A 12323-nucleotide genomic window follows, 5' to 3' on the forward strand; every position below is an offset into this window, starting at 1 on the left:
ATATATAACATCATGCCCTCGACTTTGAATGATGTTTATTAATAAACCGTGTCATAATATTACCAACTCAAGGCGAACATGCAACTTACTTCCTTTATTTTTTTTCCACAGACGGTCCTAACAATGGGACCATCATGATATATGGAGTCATCATCGCAATGGCATTAGTGGCGTTGATCATCATACTTCTGGCGCTGACAATCAAGTAAGAATACAAAATGCAAATAAAAATGATGGATGTATGTGGATAGGTACGGGGTTTCCACCTCAAATGTGAGGTTTTACAAAAAAAGGACGCCTTCAAAATCAAATTGGACGTTAAATAAATCAAATTTGTTAAACGTCCTATTTGATTTGTAAAACCTCCATTTTAAGTAAAAAACGCTTTTTAATTCATTTTTCAAATGGAGAAAAAATTTATTAGATTAAAACCAATATTTTTAGCTTTTCCACTTTTTTTATTTGACCAGCGACCGGGTTTCGTCGTTACCGACATCATCAGACTGGTAAAAAATATTCAGGTTTTACCTGGACTTTCTGGAGAAAAAATATTCAGGTTTTACCTAAAAAGATCTGTTGCACAGTAAAAAGTTCAATAAGTTATTTTAATACATTTCATTATATTCTTAACCTTTAAAAATGATCTCCTGAAAATCTAGTTTTTGATATACGATGTTGTGAAAGGAGTGAGCAATATTTGTAAATTGTTCTTCTTCTTTTTTTTAATTCCCATGTTTAGTTGTTTACAAGAATGCCATATTTGTCTATTTCGTATTTACACAGTTATCTCTCATGATTACACTAAATATCCAGTGCCACTATCTTTAGAGTAAATTAAAACTACCCATCTTGTATTTTGTTGTTATTTGTTGACAATAAGATATTTAGAGAAGGAACCTAAATACATAAATACTACCGACATTTTTTCCCTTACTTAGTTGCCGAATTTGATTTGACGGATGCACACAGTGTGCAAGTTTTATACGAATTGTTTAAAAACAAAATTAAAATTCTCAATTACAAATTTCTTATTCTGACAACGTTACTTGACGTAATAATTTATTTATTATATTTGTGACTGTAAAATACGCTTTTACTATTAAAAATTAAGCTGACATTTTGATCATCAAAATTTTGACAAGTTATTTCGCGAAAATATTGACAATGTTGTTTTCCGTGGATATATACATGGCGCATGTATACACATATGATCGGTGAGTTTTTTTTCACATATTAATAATAAGAAGTATGTGTTATTTAAAATTTTTTCAAGAAAAGCCTTATTTTAGGACATATTTAGTATAAATCAGTTTTTTCATACCTACAACCTTAAAATATAATGCAGTAGAAGACAAATATCCTCAATTATTGCAATAATTAGAAATCAACTAGCTACCTACCTAACCATAACGCTACTTCCCGGCAGGGGTAGGAAGAGATAATAGAACGCCACGCCAGTCTGTCTTTGAAAACAATCTTTGCCTCTTTCACATGCACGTTTCTTCTCAAACATTCCCGCCAATTATTTCAATTCGTGACCTGACCACATTCAAGTATATACATATTTGAAATACTTGATCGTGCCAAGTTTTCCTTGGTTTTCCTCTGCTTCTATTACCAACCATATTTGCCTCATAGATTTAACTGTTAATATTAGTAATGTTTTATTCCTTTTTTACTTTCATTACTTGAGTAATATTGTGCAGTGTTATAAGCAGCGCCTTGTTCCCTTAAGTATTGAAAAATATATATATTTTCGTGTCTCTTTTACATATTTACCTTTAGAAATTAGTTCTAAAGATGAAATTTCACAGTAGCGAAATTTCGCATTTAGCGTGTAATCATAAGTTGGGTCAAAGTGCTTGAAATTTCCAGTTGTTTTTATTTTTAAATATTTTTCCACTTCGCGGTCAAGCGTTTATTACGAAAATAATAATATTCTTATCACAGAAGTCAGTTAAATGACGTCATAATTTGGAGGAAAACCGGTTAAAGAAGTACCTATCAATTATCTGTAATACAACTGACAAAAATCCCAACGAGCCAAAACTGGCGCGATAAAAATACTACTCGTACCATATACATACATTTGACGTACATGTTCTTGGATGTTGTCAATGAAGTAAACGATTTATTTATAGCGAGATAAACACACCTTTATCGACTACGTCACAGATTTATTTTCGTCTCATTTACGTACATTTCGAAAGATCTTCGTGCCAATACTGGCGGGTATATTTTTTAACCACCTATTGAAAATAAAGAGGGTTAAAAATAAATCGGGGAGTGAAATCAATTTATTTTTACTTGGTTAATAGATTCAACTATTTATTAATATATATGTTGCAACACGTGTTTCGATGCATGCAGCATCATCATGAATACTTTCTGAGCTACGCATATGAGGAAATAGTGGTATTTACAATGTAAAATTGGATTTAAGATTATGTACATAGACATATCGCTCACTCCTTTCAAGAACGTCATAAATCAAAAAACTTGATTTTTCAGGAGAACGTTTTTAAAGATTAAAAATATAACACAATTTATTTAAAATATATATCAAGCCACTTATTGAAGTTTTAGATATGCAACAGATCTTTTTAGGTAAAACCTGAAGGTTTTTTCTCCATTTGAAAAATATTTAATATATTTAAAAAAATAATTCAACAATAATTTTCTTCAAAATGCAAAAACAACATTTTCTGCCCTGTAGCGGGTAAATATTAAGTTAAAATGTGCCTCTTTTGCTGGGATATAGTACATTGTCTGAGCATTCCGAAAACATGCACAACTGAAAATTGACGATTTTTGATTTATGACGTTCTTGAAAGGAGTGAGCGATATATCATCACAAAGTGATTGCCAAATCAATTCGATTTATTAAAAATTAAATTACCGCTACCTAAAATTAAATAAGTAATTTATTGTAGCTGTGCAAATGGTGAAAAATGAAAAAGCTTTTTAGTAATTTTAAATACTAACTAACTAACCATCACGCCGCTTCACCAATCTGTCTTTGCAAACAATCTTCGCCTCTACCACATTCATGCATCTCCTCATACATACTCCCCGATTATTCCAACTCCTGATGTGAGCAGTTCCAAGTATTTCAAATACTTAATCACGCAAAGTTTTCCTCGGTCTTCCTTAAATTCTATTACCACATTCGCCAAATAAAGTTATTTTTACTATTCTTTCTGCACTCATTGGATTAACAAGCTCAAACCATCTCAACACACCTGTTTTAATTTCATCGATAATGCAAATCTCATGCCTACTTTCTTTCCTTATTTCACCATTCGAATATCTATCACACGTTGTTTTGCCGCACATTACACTTGATTACTGTTTTATATGCCAGAACACTCTTAGTAATATAATGTTTGATCAAGCAATACTTACGTGCATATGCAGAAAACAGGTGAAAAAATCTCGTATCACTTCATAAATATTTATTTTTTGTTCATAACAAAAATAGTAGCACAAGATTACCAATGGCATTGATATAACTGTTGTACGTGCGTATTCGCATCTCTTGTCGAAGTTTCCACAAACATTAAAGCCTACTCTATTCGAGTTCTTGAATCTGAAATGAATCAGGTATAATATTTGTATCAATGATTCAAATTTACATAACAACTCAAGGTATAAAAAAAACCTTTAAAAATATAAAATACTAACCATTTAAACTACCTTACCATTACGCTGATTCTCCGCAAAAGTAGGCAGATATAAAAAAAAACTTCACATCAATCTGTATTTTAGTTTTTTTCATTTAATACGGTTTCGATTTATTTTTTTAAAATTTTGATTCATTTTCTAGACATTTCTACTTTTGCAATCTTAAAATTAGTATCAGTTTTCTCCAATCAACTCTTGTGCATTGGAGAGGGACTAACACAAATTATTTATTGTTTACGTTTGTTGGCAATATATTTTTTTCTTGGATTAACATTTATAAAATTCATTTAATTATTTGCAAACAATCTTCGAGCCTTCCATCTCCTCATACATACACGACGATTATTCGACTCTGACCATGTTCAAGTATTACTTGATAATGCCAAAATTCAAATGTAAATAGTCGTAAAATTTTAACGAATGTTATGGAATAGCTCTTGATGAATCATTCGATGTGAATTATGAAACGAATACCACAAAAATAAACGATTTGATCATAACCTAATTGATTTTTAATGATAATTCTTGTGTATTTGCTATTAGTAACGTGCTTTATAAATTCTTTTTCAACATTTTCCTCGAGTTACACATTTTGATAATACATCGTAAAGGTTATTTTCAAAATTTTCCATTGTACGTATATTCTTATTATTTTTATTATTATTTTTTTTTTTAACATCTCATCAAAGATGAAGAAGAATATGGAATTCTGGGCATTTACGGGGCTGACGACCGTCATCGGCTGGTTTAAGTGATCACTTTACACACGTGTAACATTCACCAATTCTACCCATTATTGACAACCACACTACTCAAATTCTTGGAAGTTCTATATATATGAACCAATTTAGAAACCTTGTTCTTGAATCACTAGAACTTCACTAGAGACATCTATTGGTGGGATGTAAAGAAGCTTTTTATTAAGCAGAAACTCTTATATTAGTATGTGATTTACATCCCACCAATAGATGTCTCTAGTGAAGTTCTAGTGATTCAAGAACAAGGTTTCTAAATTGGTTCATATATTTAGAACTTCCAAGAATTTGAGTAGTGTGGTTGTCAATAATGGGTAGAATTGGTGAATGTTACACGTGTGTAAAGTGATCACTTAAACCAGCCGATGACGGTCGTCAGCCCCGTAAATGCCCAGACTTCCATATTCTTCTTCATCTTTGATGAGATGTTAAAAATAATATGAAAATAACTCCTGTAATTGGAGATAATCCAGATTTTGTGAACAAGTATTTGGACACACTCAAAATGTTGTACGTATATTCTAGATATTTTAAGAAACAACGTTAGCCTTGACCTAGGCAATTTACGATATTTTTATATCTTCGTGACGAAATCCAGTGACGTGTATGAAAACAAAAATATTTTGGAGTTATTCGTAGTATTGTGTTTTCTAAAATACGTAGTTGACAAACTATTTTGAAATGTGGCTCATTAATCTAGCTTCATACATAATATTTATGATATTTTATTACGTCATTTACAATTGGAACACATAAACAGATAACACATATCGCTCACTCCTTTCAAGAACGTCATAAATCAAAACTTGATTTTTCAGGAGAACGTTTTTAAAGTTTAAAAATATAATATTATGTTTTAAAAATATATATCAAGCCTCTTATTGAACTTTTTACTGTGCAACAGATATTTTTAGGTAAAACCTGAAGGTTTTTTCTCCATTTGAAAAATATTTAGTATATTTAAAAAAAAATATTAAACAATACATTTTCTTCAAAATGCAAAAACAACACTTTCTGCCCTGTAGCAGATAAATATTAAGTTTAAAATATTCCTCTTTTGCTGGGATATAGTACATTTTCTGGGCATTCCGGAAACATGCACAACTGAAAATTGACGATTTTTGATTTATGACGTTCTTGAAAGGAGTGAGCGATATAACACGAAATCAAAAGTTCAGTAATCATATTTATTTTTCTCGAATTAACAAAACTGATGTCAATACTCGTACTGACCAAAAAATAAGACCAATATTTTTTACAATAAAATTTATTTAAAAGTACCCTTGTGTGTTATCTGTAGCGCGAAACTGATCACTCTGCTTTCGTAAAATTAACGAACAATTTATTACTGCATCAATTTGATACAGTGCCCTATGCATCGTTGTCTGCGGATAAGGGTCAGTAGTAGTATTAGTAGCATTGCATAGAGCTAATGTAGTGCTTTTTGCACCATTTGATGCAAGTCTGGATTATAATTATAATTATTATATTTAATAACTCGAATTCTCAAAAGGATTTGATCATTTCTTTAAATTATTAGTGTGTTTTAATGTAAGGAGGCAGAATTCGTTGAACAAATATTATGATTCATCGAGGAAGGTTGTTAGCTAGGCTAGTATGTATATGTACATATAGGAATATACCACCTAATATGAATATGGTATATGTGCACAAGAGTATGTGTTCATAGCCTAGCTCAAATCGCAAATGCACGTAGCCTTATGTACACACGTTTAGAGGCATGTCACTAACCTTAATAATAATAAAGAAAAACCTTACAGAATACACTTTCGCCCATCGATAGTGCTTTATTACATGATTCATGAAGAGGTCATAAAAAAATGGTTTCGTATTTCTCTGCATTCACGTGATAATAAATTCATATCATTGACCGCCTTACACGGGCGTCCGTTCAAGGAATTCTTCAATATTGACCTAAGGTTGAAAACAACCCGTTTTAACGCCTTTTCTTAGAAAAAAATACAATCACACTTACAAAGTTTTTTCCACCGCCTTCTATTATTTTGTTTTGATTGTTTTTATGTTTTTATAAAGAATATTTGTGTTTTTATTATTTACACAATTATTTCAATTTCGTACTATTTCTGTGAGCCTAAGCGGCTCATGATTAGAAATAAGTATCGAATTGTGGTAGAGCGGGTTCGAACCGAGAAACTCTGACTAAGGAGTCCGCGACACTAACCACAGTACCACAACCCGTATACCTCGTGGTCTATCGAAAATTGATCGAATTGAGGTGTTTGATTTTACTGGTGGGTTTTATATAAGAAATAAGTTTACTTATGTACTAGGTTAAAACTATTTAAGTTTAAACTTGTATACATAATGCCCAATATACGAATAATTGTAACTTAATTTTCTTTAAACCCAGGTAACATTTGACGTGATTGAATTTTTCGCTTAAACCTCGTTTTTGTATTGAAAATATGAGCTTTTCTTAAAATTAAATAAACGTTTTTGAACAGAAAAGAGATTTTGAAAAGTAAGGAGTTAAAGGCATCTAGACCCTAGCACGACCGATCGCGTTCTAATTTGAACGTTTGAGATCTCTGCCTTAACTATCACTTAATTGAGTGTTTATAACTAGGGTGTGCATTATTGTCATACACTGATGTGTTACTCCTTAATGAAAATATCGGGATATTAATTTTTGAAGGGCCCTAAAAAATAATCCAAGGCATTCTACAGCAATGGTTTTGTTTTAATTATTTATTAGTTTATTAATGATAGTATAAAATAAAAACCTTCAAAAAGTATTAATGATATGAGACCATGTCCATATTCCATGACGTTATAATTCGGTTATGTGGTATGACATTTAGTATTTTTAGTCACATTAAAGTGTTGCAATAAAAATCTTTTATATGATTTTCCAAGGTAGGTTTAATGGCAATTATTCGACGCAATTATAAAATGTCCTCAGCCGAGAGTCAATAATGACCGCGAGTAGGTTTAGTTGTTGACATGTGAAATTTTGCAGGCAGTGGTCTTGAAGACTTGTCAAATTGTTTCAGATATTATTTGAAAAATAATAAAAAAAGATTTACGAGTGTAAAATATTTTTTATTTCATTGATTGATTCGGCAGTCACTTTGTGGTAATATTTATACATTTTTAATTTTAGTTTTACTTGGTAAATACTACTACCGTATACGGTGTTTGAAAATGATGCAAAATGCATGGAAACACGTGTGACAATAGATTTTAAGAAATAGTGGTATTTACCAACTAAATCTCAAATTATTTAAAAAAGACATTGTTTTTCGAATGATTATGTTAAGGTTTCTTTAATTTTCACTGTTGTTTAAATGCTGATCAACCTAGATGATAGTTGATGCAATAAGGTTGCCAAATGTCTGCAAAAATCAATACAAGGAGTCGTTAAAAAAATAACTATGAAAAAATATGCCCGCAGTAATCCTTTAATCGTAGAATGCAATATTTGGGTTAGTATATCGTACAATTAATCCAACAATAATTAAAAAAAATGACAAACAATTTTTTTCAAGTGTGGATATTTCGTACATTAAAGTTTTTAGCATATATAGGTATATTTGAATGTAACAAACGAATATAACTTTCATGCATCTCTTCATACATACATGCGCCCTTGAGGTAGTATTTTACGAAAATAGCGCTTTAAAAATTATGCATTATTTTTGATTATATTATCCATCGATTAATCCGATTCCTGGCCTTACCACGCCCAAGTATTTCAAATACTTGATTATGTCAAATTTGATTTACCGTTTTATCCTCGCTTATTCGTCCTACATATCTAAATCATCTCAGCATATGTTTCCATATTGTATCTATCGATAATGCTTATCTCAGCCCGGCATTATTTCCTTGTTTCACTATTCGAACATCTATCATACATATTGACTGCATTCAGTCTTCATTCATCCTTCTTCTGCCAACTCTATGCTTCAATTGTATACATTAGGGTTGAAGATATAATCTTCTTCCTTGCTCCATCCCAACTTATCTTCTTTGTAGACTGATAAGGACAGCTCTCTTCGTCCTCAGGTTGTAGGTTCTATCATATACAACGTCACATAGGTCATGCCTTCGAATCGTCTTTTTGGCTTTCGTCTAGATGTTTTTTGAGGAAGATCCATGACGATCGTCTGGTTTACAGTATGTTCAGGTTCTCTACTTTCTATGTGCCTATACCATCTCCATTGTCTCTCCTCTACCTTACTTTTGATACCAGTTACACCTAGGCTTCCACGAATACGTTGAAGACATAATACACACTAATAATTTGTATTTTATTTAACGACTCTGTTTCGACGTACCAGGATGTTTAAATATTGATTTATTTATTTAAGTGGTGGTAACGGAATAATCAATATATCTGTTGTATGTTTACCACAAATCAAGTGGTCTTGTTTATATGCGCAAAGTTTATTCCGTTTCCATTAAAGAGCATTGTTTAAAAACGCCTTCGTACCTACGTACATATATCGGCGAACGCACGCAGGAACACGTATATGATCTGCGTTCAAAATAACAAACAATTCGTGTGTTTTCAGCTTGAAGTTTTCAAGTTTGCGTAAACATTGACTGACTTAACCGGGAATTATGATAATTAAACTGCCTTTAATAATATTATCTTTGAGTTCCAACAACTCGCAAAATACGATTTAATAATTAAATAATTTTATGAACTGAAAAAAATACACAACATTTTGAGGATTATCAAATGTTTGAATATAAATCTATTCTCCAGTTGTGAATAAAAATAACTGGTCGAATTATAAGCTGCAGGAAAAATTTGATTTCGAGTTTTCAGGCGTTTTGGGAAACTATGAATGGAATTTTAAAAAAAATGATAACATGCGTGAATTAACAACTGCCTTTAACGTTTGACGTTTCCTAATTGAATAAAGGGAATGTAGTTAAGAAATTTTAACTAGTCATATTATAAGCTGCATAAAAATTTTAAAATTACGTTTTGAGTCGTGTCCCAGTGTGTTAAAATAATTCGAGGTTTGGATCTTCCATATAAAAGAGATCCAAATAAAAGAGTCTCTGCTAAATAAAAGCTTTCTCAATTCAACATATCTATGGCTGTTAACTCATATGTACTGTGTCATGAGATTGATCATATATCTAAGAGATACATAAATTTTATACGTAGTTGTGAATGTCAAGAAAAAAAAATAAAACTCAGTTGTGTTTTACTTAGTTGGTGATTGTCTCCAAAAAAAATCAGCTTATCTCCTTTTAACCTATATTTTAAATTATATATTCATTAAATTTATTTAATGCATTTGCACCCACAATTTATTGCACAACGGTGAAAAATATTTATGTTTACAAAGTAATTTTTTTTTCAGACTGTTTTTCAAATAGTTCCAAGAAAAGTTTACAAAATTTCTCCACTATTTTCTCGGTTTTCAGAATAATTTCACGTGGAATCCGGATTTTCAAAGATATTTGCACTAATTTAAATTTAGTTCCGGTACACTCATCGATTGTAAATCCTGATATTCTGTTTAGTCTGCTTTCAGTCACTTCACAACTTCTTCACAGGTGCGAACCTAAAAACGTTGTGCTGCTCATTCATAATATTCTCATTTAAAGAATGCTAAAAATTGAGAGAAAATCAAAAAGTCAGATGATGGTTTCTTGATTATTACTTGCCTCTTTACCACGTATGTTGAGATTTGCCTCACATTAATTTTAGGTAATAATATTCATTTAATTAAAATGTAACTTTGTTTTAAAAACACTTTATATATTTTATTATCACTTAATTATTATTAAGTGATAAGTGATTAATACAAATTTTAAGACGTATTAATTAGTCTTGATAAAGAAGCGGTTAGCTTCGAAACCGATAGACATTTCGCTCACTCCTTTCAAGAACGTCATAAATCGAACTTCGTCAATTTTCAGTTGTGCATATTTTCGGAATGCCCAGAAAATGTACTATATCCCAGCAAAAGAGAAACATTTCAAACTTAATAATTACCCGTTACAGGGCAGAAAGTGTTGTTTTTACATTTTGAAGAAAAGGTATTTTTTAATTATTTTTTTAAATATACTAAATATTTTTAAATGGAGAAAAAACCTTTAGGTTTTACCTAAAAAGATCTGTTGCACAGTAAAAAGTTAAACAAGTGGCTTGATATTTATTTTTAATAAATTGTATTATATTTTTAAACTTTAAAAACGTTCTCCTGAAAAATCAAGTTTTTTTTTATTTACGACGTTCTTGAAAGGAGTGAGCGATTATAATTAATTTATAATAAAATATTTATAGTGATTTTAAAACAATGTTATATTTTAATTATAAAATGAAAAATCACAATGTTAGTGCTTCGTATATAAATTATAATAATATCCTTTTTCATATCCTTTGATTGTTAATGCATTCCAAACTCGATCATGTAAAAGAATCGATGATTATTTGAAGACGTGTTAAAAAAATTAAACAGTTTCATCCAATTCAGGGAAAAAATTGTTACTGTATTTTTATTTACAACTACTGTTTATTATTTTATGATAAAAAGTACATATATAGAAAGAAGATTGATAATTTTTTAAGTGTTTCATTTATCATTTTTGTTCATATGACATGAATTTATACGCATAATATTTATAATTGTTAACAATAAATTTTGTGAGCATTTTTTTAATTAATATATATTTAAAATGTATGGGTCGTGATAGTATTTTTATTATATCGCATTACTAATGCAACATCTTATCAAAAAAACAACAAAAGTTTTATTCCAGAGACAGTTTTTTATTCGACCAATGACAGAGTTTCGTTATTATTCGTGATGTCGGTAATGACGAAATCCGGTCAAATAAAATAAATAAAAAACTGAATTGTTGTTGATTTTTAGTATGAAATGCATTTCCACCAAGAAATTTCAGTACAAAACTTACATATAATGCATCATTTTTTGCATCAACAATATAGCTATAAACGATTCGCAAATCCGGTTCATATCAATTTATACATAGTATTTATATAAAAATATCAAAGTCTATTAGAAATATAATAATCTTTTTCAAAATAATTGATATTAAGTAGTGCGAATAATGTGCTAAACCTGGTAACCAAATTATAATTGACACTCTTTTTCCTAATGAACCTGTAAATCATACGATATCGTCAAATTTGATTAGGCTGTCAGTGAAGTCATTGATTCCGCTTGAATTTCCGGTCAAAAAACTCACAGAGGACATGGAAATGGATAACGCAAGACGCATTAAGACTCGGATTATTCCGTCAGCAATTAAAGATTCAACGCACTTTGCAATTCGAACCTTCAACTGTGACAATTGCATCGAGTTGCAACATCAAGAATAAATGCATTCCTTGGCCAAACACACATTGTAAAAGAAAAAAAAATATTATGACACGTGTTTCGATGCATTCAGCATCATTATCAAATATTTTATACCTAAATTTTAATTTTTAATTTTGATGGATTAAGAAAGTAGTAGTTTTTTTTGTTATTTTTTATATTTGGAATATGGACAATAGATATAGGGAAGACTTTTAGTTATCGTTATTTATGGATTTATTATTATATATATTTTATTAACTCTGACTACGAATTTTTCACCCTAAGAATGATTCATCACTATTACAGGTGTCTCAATTTTATATGAAACACTAATCCTGTTTTGTACCAAAGAAGATGGAAGTTTAAGTATCTAAGGGATAACAACTTATCATTTGCTCGCTGGTGAATTCCGTTATTACTTTATGCACTTGCATAACGTTCATCATTCAGCCGATTATTGAACATGCATATTGCATTAATTTTTTAGAGATAAATATATATTTGACTGCAATGGTCTTGGATTCCTTTTATATGCGGGGAATTATGGACT

The 12323-nt window shown here is 30.3% G+C and overlaps 1 protein-coding gene across 2 annotated transcripts in view; it reads left to right on the forward strand.

The window, feature by feature from the left end:
- Positions 1–12323, forward strand: part of LOC148308483 (uncharacterized) — a 237574-nt gene that overhangs the window by 192522 nt on the left and 32729 nt on the right. For both annotated transcript variants that reach the window (XM_088261631.1, XM_088261630.1), the window contains exon 5: positions 112–205. In XM_088261631.1, coding sequence (XP_088117757.1) covers positions 112–205 — 94 coding nt within the window. The remainder of the gene's footprint in view (positions 1–111; positions 206–12323) is intronic.

Source organism: Brachycentrus maculatus, unplaced genomic scaffold (assembly GCF_059751285.1).
Source record: "Brachycentrus maculatus isolate JH-2025_06_01 unplaced genomic scaffold, ASM5975128v1 h1tg000162l, whole genome shotgun sequence".
Lineage (NCBI taxonomy): Eukaryota > Metazoa > Arthropoda > Insecta > Trichoptera > Brachycentridae > Brachycentrus > Brachycentrus maculatus.